This window comes from Trichomycterus rosablanca, chromosome 17 (genome assembly GCF_030014385.1).
Source record: "Trichomycterus rosablanca isolate fTriRos1 chromosome 17, fTriRos1.hap1, whole genome shotgun sequence".
Lineage (NCBI taxonomy): Eukaryota > Metazoa > Chordata > Actinopteri > Siluriformes > Trichomycteridae > Trichomycterus > Trichomycterus rosablanca.
Genome location: NC_086004.1, coordinates 22,480,765 through 22,499,741, shown reverse-complemented (window position 1 = coordinate 22,499,741; position 18,977 = coordinate 22,480,765). Strand labels below are relative to the sequence as shown.

The window sequence follows — 18,977 nt, the reverse complement described above, 5'->3', positions numbered from 1 at the left end:
TTCTATAACAGTATGCTCATTTGTGCTATTGTCACACTGCCTCACACAGTAATTACTTAATATAATTCATTCATTCACTGTCTGTTTTACTACCGCTTCATCCTGGTCAGGGTTGTGGTGGGTCTGACTCATGGGCTGTAAGGAAGGAAAGCACCCTGGACAGATCGCCATTCCACCACATGGCATACACACACAAACACACACTTTGGGCAGTTTTTAGTAGCTCCAGTTTATCTGACTGCATGTCTTTGGACTGTGGGAGGAAACCAGAGCATCCAGCAGAAACCCCACGCAGACACAGGTAGAACATTTTTACTAAGTGAGCTTTTAACCTATTAACAAAGTTTAGAAATGTGACCTAGGAAAGATTTTGTGCCTTAATGACAGACCTCATAAAACCTTTTGAAAATTGTTGACTATGTTTGATTTTTGCATCATGTTTTATTTAAGGTAAACAGTACAGACACAGCAGATCTTTCTGATCCCTTAACCATGGAGACGTTCTTCACATTGGTGGAACCAGTGGTGATTCTACTAAAACTAGGAACCTCATTTTTTGACATGGCGCTCACTCTAACAGTGTACAACCACTCACTGGAAGCAGCAGGTGGACAGGATGACCAGGCCCAAGCAGCATCCTCACGATTCTTCCTTATTCACTCCACCATTTCTGCTGTAGCATCCATGCTTTCCATCATCCCACTTGGTCGCCTTGCAGACCGACGAGGACCTAAAATGTTTATGGTCATCCCTCAGCTGGGCTCGCTCCTGGGCATGTGCTTCCTGCTTGTCTTCCTGTTCTACGATCTGCCTGTGGAGTTCCTCTTCCTTGGATCCGTGGTGTACGGCCTCAGCGGAGGTCCTTCTGCTTACTGGGCTGGTGTTGTAGCTCTTGCTTCCCTGGGCTCGAAGCAAAAGAGGCGCACACTGAAACTCAATGTTGTGGATTTCTGTGTTGGCATTGCAGGAGTGCTGGGTGGTCTGCTATCGGGGTATGTGTACCAGTTTGGTCATCGAGGGTTAGTTCTTCTCGGGACCGCTATGCTCCTCAATATGGCATCGCTCTTGCACTCTGTGTTTGTTCTCACCCCCCAAATACAAAACAGTGATGAAACAGATCGATTGTTAGCGCAGGGTGAATGCGGCGAGAGGATGAACAGAATTCACATTGGGATTCTAATATCAGCTTTGGTACTGTTTGACCTGGGTATGACTGGAGCGGAGAACGTTCTTACACTCTATGTGCTCAAGCCTCCGTTGAGTTGGGACTCGGTGTGGGCAGGTTATGGTAGAGCAGCCACTAGTGCCATGTATTTGAGCAGCTTTCTTGGAGTCCTGATACTGTCCAGTGTGCTTGGTGACTCAGCCCTGTCTCTGCTTGGCATTGTGTCTAACTGCACTGGAATGGCTATGATGGCGTTTGCAGTGGATAGTTGGATCTACTTCATGGGTAAGTGAAGCAAACGTAGAGTAACCTCTCAAACTCCTAGCAAGATTGCATGAACTTTAATAGCAGGGCTTTCTAGACACAGAAGGCAATGAAATTGAAAATGTATGGAGCATAATTAACAGGAGAATCGATTAATAATTGGTATTAATTTTCCAAATAATTAAAAAGTGTAATTAATAGGTAAATATGCCTTTTTCAAAACTTTTCAGTGTGTTGCAGGTGTCAATTTCTTAATTTGTTTATTTGCACAAAAATTAAGATTAATTCAGTTAAATAAAGATTAATAAATTAGAATCAATACATTTACAGATTCTTGTATTTTCTCTGCATTTTACAAAATATCCCAACATTACCAGGAATGTATTATTATCATCATTATTATTATTATTGCTATTGTTATTAATTTTGTTGTTGTTAATATTATTACCATCATGTGTCGACCATATGTGTAGTGTCTCAAATAATTCCTCTCCAAATTAAATTTTTCAGTGTATGCTCATGTAATCACTGTTACTAGGTGTCCTTTACTACTAGAGCAGCTTGTTTGTTTACATTTCTCCACCATCAAAAGTGGAATTCCTCGCCGCACAGCGGTAAAATACACTAGCACACCCGAGGGATCTCGAATACATCATATCGAATTTCAGCTCTGCCATCCGGCTGGGCGGCTACATGAACAACGATTGGCTGTTGTTCACAGGGTGGGATGAGCCGGACCAGGGTTCCTCATAACTGGTGCAATTACGACCTCTGCTGGCTGATTGATTATGCCTGCGCAGAGTTGAGGAATAATGCTGATCAGGGTGTGGCTCTCAGTGCACAAGGCTGATCCGCATATGAACTCGCCTCGTGCAGGTGAAAAGATGCAACGGGTACTGCACACGTGTTGGAGGGGGCGTGTGTCAGTTGCGAAGCTCCTCAGCAGTGAAGGGTTATCGGTAGAGGTGAAGCGTAAAGCAATTAGTGTAATTGGATACGACTAGATTAGGGGAGAAAATTGTGTGGGGGGGGGGGGGGAATTGGAATTCCTCTGTATCAGATTGGTGTGGACACTCAATAGACCTATTGCTGGTAGACATAAACTTTGGTTGTATTCTAAAAATAAGTGGAACAAATTTATTAATTAGACTGGCTGCTTTAAAATATCCCAACATATGAGTAAATACAGGTATGGGTCAGTGTGAGTAGGAACATCCTACCTTCCCCTTGTTAAATTATAGTTTTATAATTACAAAATGATATCAAACTAGGTTTAGAGAAAATCTCATTTCCAATCAGTACCATTTTTACTTCACAAAGCCCCACAGATGAAATCATTTCCATATTTGTTCTTTCAAAGCCCCAGTTCAGGACTCTATTTAATCAAAACTGTGTATTGAAGCTGCACTACTAATACTTAACTAATACTTTTATGGACATGTTTTCTAACAGCTCGAGGAATAATGATGTTTGCCTGTGTTCCTATGCCAACACTGCGAGCAATGCTTTCAAAAGTTCTAGACGCCCAGCAGTATGGTAAGAGGAGCAGAAAACAAGAAGCAGAAGAGTTGTAACATGTAAAAAATCCCCCACATTACTGTATTTGGATGGAGTAACTTAAGAATGATGACATTTCACAGCAATAAAATAATAAATAAAGACTAAAACATTGTGTACAAATAGCAGAGATTAGGAGAAATAAACACGTTTAAATTGCTCACACAGATCAAAATTCAGATTACTAAAGCAAAAAAAAAAAGAAACATACTTGTACTGTTCTGATTATAAAGGCGTCAATGACGAGTTATGAAACTGGTTCAAAATTTGGTTTCATGTTTTAAAATGAGTAAATGAAGCATATATAGTTTTTTTTACCTAGAAATATCAGGCATACATCCACACACTGATTTTAAAAAGAAATGTATATTGTCTACATTGCATAACATTTTCTTACGTATTTTAAACACTTTTAATCAAAACGTTTTTGTAAGCCATTTAACTATGAATCAGTCTTTCTATGACTCAGAAATGACATTTTTGGGAAATTCTACTGACTTTTTAAATGTCACTTGCAATGTAATACCCTGTCCACTCATTTCCTAGAAACATACCAGTACAAAATGCTTTGTTGTTGATTGTGCTGGATTCAATTAGTTAAAATTTTATTTAGACGAAGGTTCCATCAGTGACTGAAATATGTTTGCTTTATTTTGTTGTTTTGCAATGTCTCATGATTTTAAGGTTGTATTAAATGCTAGTTAATTCAAGTTTTAAGTCTAAAACATAGTGGCTCAGTGGGTAACACTGTCGCCTTACAGCAATAAAGTCCTGGATTCAATTACCAGGTGGAGCGTTCCAGTCCGGGCCCTTTCTGTGTGAAGTTTGCATGTTCTCCGGTTTGGTTAGGGGAATTGAAGGTACAAAATTGGCCATGACAAGGTTTAACGTTAAACTTGATAAATCATGTGTAACCTATAACTACCTGTCCAGTCATGAACGAAACCAGAGAGCAAAACATGATTTTAACTTGTGTATATGACAGTTATATGGACGGTATTTTTTTTTAGCAAAAATGCCTAAAATAAGTTTCATTTGATCCATCAGTAATAAGTTTATATAAAAAAAGCATTATAATAATGTTATACATGACGTAACTATGAAATTAGTTCATGATAATAAAAAATAAATGGCATACAGTGGCAGTAAAATGAACATTTAAAACAACGATCATGTGATCAGTAAGTGTCGACTAAAAACATTATAATAAAAAATTAAAACTTCAACAAAAATAACACAATTTGTTGTTTAAACCACACCTACAAGGTGTGCTAACAAGGTGTGTTCCTAATAATAAGGCAAGTAAGTTTAAACAACACTACTGCACCTGATACTCTCATACCAGAATCACACACAATACACAATGTTAGTGTTATGGCAGTGCTGACAATGTTGATCCACCAACCAAATATCATCTAGTCATGTTAATTTCATTTAAATTTAATATTTGGTTAAACTTTACTCATATATTGTTATGATATAAATATAAAATTAAAACTATATAAATGTTGTGGTAACAGATTGAATGCACAAGCATGAAACAGCTCTGTTCTGTTCCTATTTTAGGGCGTATTTTTGGGCGGCTACAGTTGGCCCTTACTGTAACTGAACTTCTGTCTACGGTGCTCTTCTCCTCCATTTACCCCCTCACTCTGAACTGGTACAGCGGATTCTGTTTTATCCTCTCCTGCGCCATCAGCTACCTCAGTGTCATACCCATTCTGTAAGTATGCCATCCCAATGCCAAAGGTTTGAGAAAGATCAGTGATGGAACACTGAGGTATTAAATAGTAATCATTTTTATTTTCTTGGCCTGGTGGCTCGGTGGGTAGCACTGTCGCCTCACAGCAAGAAGGTCCAGGGTTTCCGTGTCCCTCTGGGTTTCCTCTGGGAGCTCCAGTTTCCTCCCAGTCCAAAGACATACAGCCAGTTTAAATGGAGATGCTAAAATTGCTCTAGGTATGAGTATGTGTGATACCCTGTGATAAACTGGCAACCCATCCGGAGTGTTTCCTACCTTTTGCCCACTGAATTTGACCCACTGCGACCCTGAAGAAGAAAAAGCGGTGGTAAAACAGACATTAAATGAATAAATGAAAAAATTCTATATTCACCTGTTAGAAATGGCTAAAAAACCAAACCTTTTTATTTATATGCTCCTTGGCCTATAATACATAATATAATACTAATCTGCCATTTGTTTCACTTTCAGATACCTGAACTTTAGGCAAAGTACAACCACATGAGGTCACATCTATAATGCATCTATAAAACATCTCTAACAAGCTGAACAAGCAATCTGAAGAAGTGTCAAACACTAGACAGAACAAAACTTCTGGAATTACCTGGATGTTAGACTTCTGGCACCGCACCGAGTAGCAGTCTACTCAGTAGCTCTGTGTTCGTGGTGCCTATTACTGCAATTTTCTAATTTTTTCTGTTCTCTAGTGTGTTTGTATGTGTATTTTGTGTATTTTCGTGTATCCTATGGATATGGAGTCTTTTTATACGCAAGAGAGTTGCAAGTACTTTGTTTATTTGAGGGACAAGCTGCTCGCTCTTAGATCAATGGGGTACGTTGGCACAATGCATGTCATTCCAGAGGAACTGAGGCGAAAATACAGAGGGTCATTTTAAATAAAAAAAAAATTGTTTATTCTGTATCTCTTATTTTATTATTATCTATTATCTCTTATTTGATTTAATCCTCAGCCAGCATTGCTTTGGTGCTGTTCACATCAGAGTCATGTTCATATTAAAAATTAATTTACACCTTCTGAACAAATAGAATTGGGAATTTAAGAATGCAATGAGTAAAATTGTTACAATCAATTCAAGAATATTATAACAAACTAAGCAGTACATTATAATGAAACAAAAGCACTTTCTTTTGTCTGAGGGTGACTTAACTGGTAGGTCTGTCCAGCCCTCTTGAGAAGAAATCAGCATTACGTTAGAGCCAGAGATATCCTCCACAGAAAATGCCTCAACCTCCTCTGTGATGGTGCATGATGGACTGTGAGTGAATGAATCTTCACCACACTTGGAAAACTTCTGCATCTCATCATCTAAAGTGATACTGTAGTCTGTGTTGTATCCATTAACACTGGTAGAGTATGATGGATTTTTGTTAATGTCATTTTGAGAGTCAATAGTCATTTGTTTTTTTATTGAACTCTGATAAGTCAGCTCTCATATTTTTGGTGTGTCTTTGAACTGGCAGCACATGAAGATATATATAAGTTTTAGCATTGGAATTTTAAGGTCAAGCTGGTTGTACTGAGATGCAGTAGGGCCTTTTTGTTCACCACAGTCCTGAGTATTTGTGCAACTGTGACACTTATCTGGCTCAATACTCTCATCCTTCTTCTTCTTTCTTGAAATGTACATGTCATTTATACCTTTAACTAGTTGTATGTCCTCTTTCTCTTGCCTCCCGAAATTTTACTCACTTTCTCATCATTTGATTCGATGAAATGGTGCCATGGCTATTGGTAAGCATGGCCATTTTCACACAGCCAGGATAGTGTGTCATTTGTGCCACATATAGTAATAATAATAATAATAATAATAATAATAATAATAATAGTAATAATAATAACAGCACAGTGACAAGTGTGGCACAGTAATGTGGAAGCTTCCAAAAACATAGGTCAGCTAGCTACCTAAGTTTACTGGGTTAAATAAATTTACGGCAGTAAATGAACAAATGAAATAAAAAAAAAATTTTCTCCAGTAATTATTTTGTGTACTTTATTTTTTGTAAGCCAGAGAAGTGCAGTGAAAGGAGGAAATGTAATTTTGGTATTATATTTTTGTATATGATTGTATGAAAAACCTCTAACTGAAAATGATCATTTTCATAATGATTTTGTGTATTTTGTTTATTTTACAAAGGCCAGAAAAGTGCAATGAAAGGGATAAATTATGTTTTGTCATTATATTATTGGTTCTGAACAAAAACCTCAAACGTAGATAATTATATTAATAAAAGAGCTTTTTATTTGCCTAATAACTTTGCTGTCCTGGGTTTTAACATGCACATGATTAATTAGTTAACAGTAGAAAAAAAAAGTAAAAATCACAAAATCATTTAGTGGTCATAGCATATTGATACATTTACCTCATAAATCATGACACACTGCTCTCCCCTACATGAAAGTAAATAAACTGATTATAAAAGGAAAAAGTATCGGTATTGGTATCAGATCTACACCAAATTTTGCAGTATTGCACACCACTACTACATACGATCATACAGTGTTACGTTAAAAACGGCTACTAGCAGAAAACGTTCCCTCAGTCGCATTCTGATTGGTGGATAAAATGCAGCGCATGTTTCCATGGAAACGGGGTTTAAAAGTAAATAAAGCTTAAGTTACACAGAATGGTAACGTGGTGTGCGATACTGCGAAATTTGGTGTAGATTTGATACCAAGTAAATACAGGGCCAGTATCGCCGATACCAGTACCGATACTTTTTACTTATTAAAGCAGTTTATTTACTTCCATGTAGGGGAGAGCAGTGTGTTATGATTTATGAGTAGGGCATTTATTACTATAATGAACTAAGTCTGAGGTTTATGTTCAGAAACAATTACATAATAACAAAACATAAATTATTTCTGAAAATATCCCCACACAGCTCCTCTCTCTCTCTCTGCTACATGTGTTCGGTCTCTCGGTGCCCTTAGTCACGTGACGGTACCACAACACACAGCAGATGAGGAGCAGTACGGTGTATATGTAAGATGTGAGAGGAGCGTCTGTACAAACATGGTTTCTACTTTCTTATGAAACGGGAGAAACGTGCTGAATGTAGCGGAGAAAAAGTAAAACTGAAGTATTGATACTATCGATATTTGGATCGATCCGCCCATCCTTAGTAACAAGGTTAGAACAGCCGTGTAAATGTGTCAATACCTAGCCTAGCCACCTAGTTCACATCTGAGATACTGACTAAAACCTAAATCACTCATAAACCATAACTATTATTATGATAGATATACAATAAAGACTTGTACACTGTGTGCAGTACACTAACTATATGAAAGACATTACAGCTGTGATTTAATATTCAAGGTTTACAAACAACACGGGTACTTGTTAGCTTAGTCGCTAGTGTTAGCTGCTAAGCTAATTGCAGTGATTTATGTTTCTATAAGCACTCTGTATTTGTAACTCTTCATTATATTAATATTGTAATACATACATTATCATCAGATTTCTTGTTTCTGGTGCTTTGCTTTGTCACAACGTTACCATCATGGTGTAATTTCCCTCGGGATAAGTAAAGTATCTATCACCACCAAGCGGCTAACTCGTAGTTGTGTTTGCTGGGTGAACAAATATGTACATTTTTAATAGTGACCAAATACACGTGTACTTGTTCATTTAAAATAAAAATAGATGCTATTCTGTTTACATTTATAAGCACAAAGTCAAAAGAAAAGAGCTTTTATTCATCACGAACACGGAATGAGAGCCTCACTACGCATGCTCCGATTCACGAAACTGACCTACGTATGGGGGTCGTTTCGTGAATTTGCGTAAGATGCGCAAAGTACGTAAGATGCGTTTGTACTTCATTTAAGTATAATTTACACCATTATTTCCATAAAATTGCCCTTATTTCTGTATGTGCAAAGAAAAGTATTCAAAAACTTACAATCTTCTGTTAGAAATAAAAGAAGAATGAAAAAAATATTATTTAGATCCAAGATAAAGTTTAGCAGGGAGATTGATATAAGCTTCTGTTAGCTTTAAACATGGCATCAAGAACACAAAACAAAATCGTGGACTAACATTAAATGTGGTTTGCATTATTTCTTTTTCTGATGATAATTAGGCCTACATTTCATAATGCACAGAAGCCTTAAAGTATACAAACGAACCATCGTCTCGACTAAACCATTGTTTTTAAGTGTGTGTGTGCAAATCAGGACAGTAATCAAGTACAGTTATGTAAAATTTAAAATATATGTACTTTATTTGTACATGTAAACAGACACAGAAAAAAACGTAAGTACTTTTTGTGCAAAATAACCAGCAAGAACAATACAAACATTTACCGCTACAACCGCAACATGGTCGCTGTTCCACCCGCTCGCAACCAACTTAATTTATCAATGCTGTTAACAGATGATCATTTATCCCAACAACGATCCCTCGCATCCTAGCTGAGTTCGCCTCGGTATAGTTTCGTCTCATTTCGTGTCTGCGTCTCCAGCTTCTTCTTATTCTATTGATTTTTATGGCGGTTGGCAAACCAATGGAAAGGTGCATTACCGCCACCGACTGGGCTGGGGTGTGTAACACGAGACATTTGGGGGTGGGGGAGAAAAAACAGACTAGATTCTTTTATATATTTCTATTTCTTTTGAAAAATGTGATAATTAAATGATATATATAACTAGATGTTTTCCCTAAAAATCCAGCTAGTGTAAAACTGTAAAGTGCAATTTCCAGGGATTGAAAAAGGTTATTGTTCATATGTCTTGTTCATATTTTTACAATGTTCTGTAGTTTTTTCTTGGGTACAGTGTATGCAATTTCCTGTACTATGTTTATTTATTATCTTTAGTGTGTGATTAACACCTGAGTGCCCTATTCTTAGGCGTGTTATTATGGTTATACAGAATTGTTATATATATATACAGAATTCAAAAAGTGTACATCTACTGTATATAGTTCTGTACTATGTCTTTTATTACCCATTCATTTGATTTACTCTCCAATATCTTGTGAATGCTTAAATCCACAACTGGCATAGGAAACAACCATAGAGGAATTGACGATAATGGAACTGTAGGGCAGTACTGGAGTTTGTGTAATCCTATACTTTCTGCTTTAGCATTACCTATCCACCCAAAACTTCTAAAATTTGAGCCACTACGTTCCCAGCAGTCTAGCAGTACCTCATCAGTAGTTGTACCCTTCTGATCCTTAAAGGCATTTTCCTAATTTCTACCAGCATCGCTGATATTGGAGATGTTTTACAGGCCCCACTACATACAGTGTATCACAAAAGTGAGTGCACCCCTCACATTTCTGCAGATATTTAAGTATATCTTTTCATGGGACAACACTGACAAAATGACACTTTGACACAATGAAAAGTAGTCTGTGTGCAGCTTATATAACAGTGTAAATTTATTCTTCCCTCAAAATAACTCAATATACAGCCATTAATGTCTAAACCACCGGCAACAAAAGTGAGTACACCCCTTAGTGAAAGTTCCTGAAGTGTCAATATTTTGTGTGGCCACCATTATTTCCCAGAACTGCCTTAACTCTCCTGGGCATGGAGTTTACCAGAGCTTCACAGGTTGCCACTGGAATGCTTTTCCACTCCTCCATGACGACATCACGGAGCTGGCGGATATTCGAGACTTTGCGCTCCTCCACCTTCCGCTTGAGGATGCCCCAAAGATGTTCTATTGGGTTTAGGTCTGGAGACATGCTTGGCCAGTCCATCACCTTTACCTTCAGCCTCTTCAATGAAGCAGTGGTCGTCTTAGAGGTGTGTTTGGGGTCATTATCATGCTGGAACACTGCCCTGCGACCCAGTTTCCGGAGGGAGGGGATCATGCTCTGCTTCAGTATTTCACAGTACATATTGGAGTTCATGTGTCCCTCAATGAAATGTAACTCCCCAACACCTGCTGCACTCATGCAGCCCCAGACCATGGCATTCCCACCACCATGCTTGACTGTAGGCATGACACACTTATCTTTGTACTCCTCACCTGATTGCCGCCACACATGCTTGAGACCATCTGAACCAAACAAATTAATCTTGGTCTCATCAGACCATAGGACATGGTTCCAGTAATCCATGTCCTTTGTTTACATGACTTCAGCAAACTGTTTGCGGGCTTTCTTGTGTAGAGACTTCGGAAAAGGCTTCCTTCTGGGGTGACAGCCATGCAGACCAATTTGATGTAGTGTGTGGCGTATGGTCTGAGCACTGACAGGCTGACCCCCCACCTTTTCAATCTCTGCAGCAATGCTGACAGCACTCCTGCGCCTATCTTTCAAAGACAGCAGTTGGATGTGATGCTGAGCACGTGCACTCAGCTTCTTTGGACGACCAACGCGAGGTCTGTTCTGTGTGGACCCTGCTCTTTTAAAACGCTGGATGATCTTGGCCACTGTGCTGCAGCTCAGTTTCAGGGTGTTGGCAATCTTCTTGTAGCCTTGGCCATCTTCATGTAGCGCAACAATTCGTCTTTTAAGATCCTCAGAGAGTTCTTTGCCATGAGGTGCCATGTTGGAACTTTCAGTGACCAGTATGAGAGAGTGTGAGAGCTGTACTACTAAATTGAACACACCTGCTCCCTATGCACACCTGAGACCTAGTAACACTAACAAATCACATGACATTTTGGAGGGAAAATGACAAGCAGTGCTCAATTTGGACATTTAGGGGTGTAGTCTCTTAGGGGTGTACTCACTTTTGTTGCCGGTGGTTTAGACATTAATGGCTGTATATTGAGTTATTTTGAGGGAAGAATAAATTTACACTGTTATATAAGCTGCACACAGACTACTTTTCATTGTGTCAAAGTGTCATTTTGTCAGTGTTGTCCCATGAAAAGATATACTTAAATATCTGCAGAAATGTGAGGGGTGTACTCACTTTTGTGATACACTGTATTCTCAATGCTTGAGCTTGCAGTATATCCAAAACTTTTAAGTTTGATTCTGCTGCAGACATATAGGCTATGCTATCATAATCAAACACTGATCTCATACGTGCCCAGTAAATGCTTAGTATGCGTGGGTTTCCTCCGGGTGCTCCGGTTTCCTCCCACAGTCCAAAGACATGCAAGTGAGGTGAACTGGAGATACAAAATTGTCCAGGCCTGTGTTTGATATAACCTTGTGAACTGAAGAATCTTGTGTAATGAGTGACTACCGTTCCTGTCGTGGATGTAACCGAAGTGTAAAATATGACGTTAAAATCATAAATAAACAAACAAACATATCTAGGTTTCACTGCTTTGAAAGAATAAAAAAGTAATGTAAGTGTCTGCTGCTACTTTCACTAAACCGCTGACAGTGGAGCGTCGGTGACGTCATCTCACTAAACACGTGACTGACGGACGAATGAGCAGCTAGTAATGAACTATTGAATCACTAAACCGACACCATTCATTTTACTGTGTATTATAATATCGCTTATTTACATTTAAATGAAATAATTTATTGCAATTCCATATATGAAAATAATCATTTGTACTCGGTATTTATGACAGTTTTGATAATAAACGGAAATTTGACCAAATGAAGCGTTTTCAGAATGTTTGTGGTGTTTCTGCGCCATCATGTGGATCTTGAACCGTTTCCATGTTGTGTTTTGAGCACTGAGGCATATCGAGTGATTAACGAGAGGAAAAAGCAGCGTTTCACTGTCAAACTGAACAGTGAAGGTGAGCACAAGAGACCGGGAGGTTTTATACGAGCTGAACGTGTTTTTACTTCTTATATGATGTATAAATCACACACTGAACGCAATATGGCTAAAATACTCGTACATGAATGATAAACACGTGCATTTATTATCGACCTAAGTTCCACTTTTCTGGCTTTTTGTAAAATAAACAAAATACACAAAATTATTAGATAATTCATTTTCAGTTAGAGGTTTGTCATACAATCATATACAATAATATAATAACAAAACTAAAAAACTCACTGCACTTCTGTGGCTTACAAAAAATGAAGTAAACAAAAGTATTACTGGAGAACAAATGTTTTAAACTTTAAATTATTTTTTATTCAATTCTTTTTAATTACTGCCGTAAAATATCCCCACACAGCTTCTCTCTCTCTCTCTCTCTCTCTCTCTCTCTCTCTCTCTGCTACATGTGTTCGGTCTCTCGGTGCCCTTAGTCACGTGACGGTACCACAACACACAGCAGATGAGGAGCAGTAAGGTGTTCATGTAAGATGTGAGAAGAGCGTCTGTACAAACATGGTTTCTACTTTCTTATGAAACGGGAGAAACGTGCTGAATGTAGCGGAGAAAAAGTAAAACTGAAGTATTGATACTATCGATATTTGAATCGATCCGCCCATCCCTATTAATAAGGTTAGAACAGCCGTGTAAATGTGTCAATACTTAGCCAACTAGTTCACAGCTGAGATACTGACTAAACCCAAATAACTCATAAACCATAACTATTATTATTATTATTATGAAAGATATACAATAAAGACTTGTACACTGTGTGCAGTACACTAACTATACGAAAGACATTACAGCTGTGAGTTATTATCCAAGTTTAACAACACGGGTACTTGTTAGCTTAGTCGTTAGTGTTAGCTGCTAAGCTCATTGCAGTGATTTCTGTTTCTATAAGCACTCTGTATTTATAACTCTATCATATTATTATTGTAATACATACATTTTCTGTAAGTAGCTGCTCTCAGTAGGGTTGTAGATGAATTCAGTTGTATAAAGTGGTCCAATTTCTTGTTTCTGGTGCTTTACTTTCTCACGTTACCATCATGGAGTATCACCACCAAGCGGCTAACTCATACCACGTAGTTGTGTTTGCTGAGTAAATGAATTTGTAAATTCTTAATAGTGACTGAATGTATGTGTCCTTCTTCATTTAAAATAAAAATCGATGCTATTCTGTTCACATTTATAGGTACAAAGTCAAAAGAAAAGAGCTCTCATTCACCAAAGCACAAACACACGGAATAAAAGCCTCACTACGCATGCGCCGATTGCGTAAGGTGCGCAAAGTGCGTAAGGTGCGTCCGTACTTTACGTACGTCTAGTTTACACTATTATTTCCATAAAAATGCCCCTATTTCTGTATGTGCAAAGTATTCAAAAACTTACAATCCAATACCTACCAACATACTGATGTCTGTTAGGATTTTAACAGCATAACAACCTGACGGTACCACAACAAAACACAGCAGAGCAGGAGGGAAGGAGCGAGGTGAGCATGTAGGATGTGAGAGGAGCTGCTACTGTCTGTACACACATCATGGTGTTTACTTTCTGATAAAACGGGAGAAACGTGCTGAATGTAGTGGAGAAAAAGTTAAACTAAGGTATCGATCCCATCACACTAGTATCGATCCGATTCCAAATACAACGTTGGTATTGATAATATCGATAATTGGATCGATCCGCCCACCCCTAGTAGCGTGTAGAAAATCAGTAGAAAATGGTAACTGCTGCACTACAGTAAATTTCAAAGATCATTAAAAACTGACACAACACTGCCGAAAACAATGAACATCATTTTAAATAATCATTAAAACTTTTTTTAAATTATTATTTGTATTTTCTGTGTACATAGCCGGTTGAGCACCCGTGGCACCAAATGTAGCTCTGTCATATAATAGGCCTATATAATATACATAAATAATGAGATATTTTGAATTAAACACTGGTGTAAGGTAACTTTAGATGAACTGTAGGTTACTATAGGTTAACTTTTTTAATTCCAGTAAAACACAGTAAAATGTTTACTAATTATGAGATGTGAATATGTGCACGACATACCTGTTCCATCAGTGTCATTTAAACAAAATCTAGAAGCTTCGGTGCATTTACAAGCTGCTACCTGAGATGTGAACTGGTCATGTAGAAACAATCATCTGATCAGACTGAGAGAAGGTTTTTATAACCAACTGTGTTTAAATCTAAATAAAGCACGAGATGCATTGTACTGGATGTTGCTATGGTGATAATTTACAAAACAAACAAGATCCATTATAGCCTGTTGGACTTTGTCCTACCACCACCATGCACCTCTTTGTGTTTATTAATTTCCTAAACCTAACACTAGATGTCGCGTCAAAGTAGTTACATCTTATACAATATATCAATACATCTTTTTGTGTTTTTGAAGGTGGTAGGAAACCGGAGTGTTTGATGGAAATGCACGCAAACAAGGAAAGAACAAAACCCATGTGTCTTTGTAGTGGCCAAACTACATACAAATCTGTGCCACTGCTGCCCTGACACCTGGTGATGTTTGAAAATGTGTTACCTGCTCTAAAATAAAAACCAATCACGTAAAATCTGTTAATATTTTATCTATAATTAATATAGATCACAACAAATGTTTTAGCATTATGTTGTTTTTTTTAATATAAATGTGTGCTTATTATTTATTAAACAGTCTGTGGACTTTTCAGTCTGTAGACTCACACTTTGCTACATCCATAAGCCTACTACACTTATCTGTCCAAGATCAACCACTTTTGCTAAATAAATACCAAATAAAAAGTGTTTGTTTGTGGGTTTTACACCATGTTTACACATCGTTAATGTTCGTGGCAGGAATATATCTCATCACATTTCAAGTTTAACATGTTTGCACTTTAAGAGACAATGTTTGCTAATTAATTCAAGTCAGGCATAAACTGTTTGATTAAATATTAGTATCAATCCTTAAAATAAAGCTAAAATAGATGCTGTGAATGATTCGTTCCATGACTAGGTATGCAGTCTTCTAAAACAGTGGCTCTCAAAATGGGGTTCAAAGTCCATGGGGGTCTGTGATGTGGTGTTAGGATATATAGGGTATAATGTTTTTTTCAAAACCAGAATGAATTTTGAATAAAGTGTATTAGAATGAGTGTAGCATGTTAATGTAGGAACTTAGGTGCTATGCTATCATAATTCTGGAGAAATTTGCATCAGTGAAATGTAGGAAAGCCAATGAGAAAGTAGAAAGTGTGGCGTAAAATGTTTGCTAGCAGAGCGACAAAAATTACTGTTACAAATATTATTTATAAACAAGTACTGTAACCAATTTTTTTGTAGGAACCATTTTATAAACATTTAAAAAAAATAATAAAATCCAGAAATGGAGTATGTACTACTACACATAACACTACTCATTCCTACTACTACTTCTACTGTTTACTTCTTCTATTACTACTACTTCTAATTCCACCATTACGTCTACTGCTACTACTACTATTACTACATAAAAAACAATAAATACTTTTGTTAATTATCTCAAACTTTTTGAGTTATACACATAAACAGAAAAGCAAACATAAACTTTTAAAAATAAGTACAGTATAAGTAAATGGCACTTATGTCAGAGAATGTCTTACAGTCATTATTACAAATAGCAAAATAATTATGTGCCAAGATTTGAAAAATAAGAGGTTTTATTAAACTGGTTATAATTAAAACAAATAATTTGCATCCCTATCTGTTTTCTCATTATTCCTTAGATCACTTGGAGACAATATGTCTTATTTTTTCATGCAGCCTCTTAATCTATTATTTATATTTAAACAGGTGTGTAACCTGCACCTGTGTGGAAAACCAATTCACTGAGTGAGAGCAGCCGAATTATTCATAATGACACCTGACTCTGAATTCTTTGTCTCACAGGTCTTTATTCAAGATAAAATCTAAAGGAGTTTAAGAGTGTACCAACATGTGTAAATATCATTTTTGGTAGATTCAAAAGTAAATTGGCTTTTTTAGAAAGACTGTGTGTTGTCTATGTGGAAGATTTTTAATTCTTCAAACCTTCATTAAACTCATGTTTGTTTTTTTCAAAATATCAAGGAGATTTTGGATTTGTTGATGCTACGGCTGGAACAGACAACAAAGATAGCAGTCTGACCAAGAAACTGTCAGCACTATGTCTAAGTGTCCATGTTTAAAAGCAAAGTGTGATTTGTTAGTCTGTTGTCAACATTGTTGATCTATCCTTATGAAACCCTCTTGCAATATTTTAGTCAGACAAAGCTTATAATTTGATCCTGCTTTATAAGCCAATACTATTTAACCTGTGTTTGGCAAACAACAAGATACCACTGTTCTAACATATTAATACATCCATTTAAGCAGCAGTATCTTCTTATGCTCAGAGTAGAAATCTGGCACTTAGACATAATAAATGCCTACTTGGTTGTAGGCTACTGAAAACAGATGACACTGTCTACAGTCATGAAAAGCTGACATTACCATGGGCTCCTGCTTTAAGGTGCTGATTGATGCAATGAACTGTTTAGGGAAAAAGCTGGAAACTCAGGGAAATTCTTCTAGGCTTGTTTTTTGTTTTCTTAAAAGATTAGTGCAGTTTTAGGTGTAGTCCTCAAATGCTGGATCAACCTTTGCATGACTCGTTATATTCTGCACTTCAATGTGCTAAATGTGCTAAACAGGATCTAGCAGAAAATGTGTTGCAAACATATAACGGGGAGGGTGGTATACTCAAAAGCATAATGTGAAGTCCAGTGAAACACATAGGCAACTAGTCTTGGAAACTAAGAGGAAAATATGCCAACATTTTAAAGGTATATGGACACTGCAAAAAGCACAGATGCAAAAAAATGTTATGCATGACATTAAAAATGTAATCTATCTTATATATTATGTACATGTATTATTAGGCTTAACTTGATGCAGTGTTCATCATTATAAACATGCTTCTGTATTTTTACTGTACGGATAACAAAACTGTACAAAACTGATGTCTGAAAACCACTTATTTAAACAGGTGATTTTAGATATGCACTAAGGTTATAGATAAGATCACTAAATAACCAGGTTACTATGTGTCTCATCATAGTGGTAAACTCTTACCTGGAAAAATACTTTTTATTAGTCTCATTTCTGAGCTATGCCATTCTCTAGAGTTATATTGGTTGGTTTATTCAGATGGCCCTGTGGCATTTTCGATCATAAACAGGTACTAATAAAGAAAAATACTTATTTTGGCCATGGTCACCAAACTGTCAACAATAATTAACAATAACTTATAAAAATATGTTTTTCTAGTTAATGTGTCTTTAACAATGTTGCCTTTTGCACTAATGCTGATACCTACTTTCTCGAAACATTGCATGAAGATTGTTTCATCTGGTAACATCAAAATTCAACTGGAAAACATTCAGCATTATTGGACAACCATACATGCCTAAGTGTTATTTAAGAAACTCACATCCTTCATCAAACTACTTCTCCTCATTCAGAATGCCCCAGGCAATTGTTCACTGTGCCCTGCCCATGGTCTGGCCCTGGGTGTTATATAGGCTACCTGGGGAAAAACCACAGGTCCAGGCTGGTTTGTCTATCATCCCTGCTTTCGGTTACATTCTGAACACACCCAAGAGTCAATTATGTGTGAATGTTTCCCGGGGTGGCTGTTTGTACTTGCATGTATGAGAGACAGTGTGTGTGCGTCGTTTAACTTAATTATGGATGTCTATGATACAGTATTACTGTGCAATATGTTACATTCAGTTACTTTGCTATTCAGACAAATTCCTTGCAAACACACTCATTTCAATGCTTGCAAATGCAAACATGACAGACTCCTGGACCAAATGGTTAAGAGATAAGATTAGACTTTATTGATCCCCTCAGGGAAATTAACTTCTTTATAGCAGTACAAGACTAGAAGAATAGGACATAAGAACCTGAAACATAGAAAAATAACAACTAAGGAAAAAATTACAATGTGAACATAAGTGCAGACTTTAAAAGAGCAAAGTTTTGCTCTCATATTTTGGGGGATACATACATTTCACATGATAAGAGGTAGTGACAATGAGGAGATGGTGAATAAATACGTGACTGGTTTAAAATGTAATTTTTACAGAAGAAAGAATGTTGCATTTGCATGTGGATATGTGAAAACCTGATTCATATACATTTTAATGAACTGTTGTGGTAAACCGTCAATCCTCAAATAGAACTAAGGACCTGAGGTAAAAACATCTCAGTATCTTAAAATACCAGTTAAAGTCGCAGTTTTAGCTTTCTTTATACCTGCTAGAACCAAACCTGAAGCTACAAACTTTGAATGTAATGGAATGTAATGGAATGAAGTCGATGAGCTCTCTGTACCTCATGTTTGAGTTTCTACAGAGATGAAAAGATAGGATTTACTGAAACCTGGTGCCGCCCTTTGCTTTTATGTCCGCTCTTATCCAATCAGAATGCAGTTCGTGTCTCTGCCGCCTCCCTGATGTGAGCAGTCCG

The 18,977-nt window shown here is 37.1% G+C and overlaps 1 protein-coding gene across 1 annotated transcript; it reads left to right on the top strand.

The window, feature by feature from the left end:
- Positions 1-492: 492 nt before the first annotated feature.
- On the top strand, positions 493-16,397 carry si:ch211-262i1.4 (solute carrier family 46 member 2). The gene is made up of 5 exons (XM_063013422.1): positions 493-1,450; positions 2,882-2,965; positions 4,553-4,709; positions 13,648-13,753; positions 16,374-16,397. The coding sequence occupies exons 1-5, from the start codon at positions 493-495 to the stop codon at positions 16,395-16,397; spliced, it is 1,329 nt and encodes a 442-aa protein (XP_062869492.1).
- The last annotated feature ends 2,580 nt before the right edge of the window (positions 16,398-18,977 follow it).

Coding starts and splice junctions, on each gene's coding strand:
- si:ch211-262i1.4 (XM_063013422.1), top strand. CDS start 493: ATGGAGACGTTCTTCACATTGGTGGAACCAGTGGTGATTCTACTAAAA. Junction 2,966..4,552: donor TCTAGACGCCCAGCAGTATG/GTAAGAGGAGCA, acceptor TTCCTATTTTAG/GGCGTATTTTTGGGCGGCTA. Junction 13,754..16,373: donor AGGTGCGCAAAGTGCGTAAG/GTGCGTCCGTAC, acceptor TTTGTCTCACAG/GTCTTTATTCAAGATAAAAT.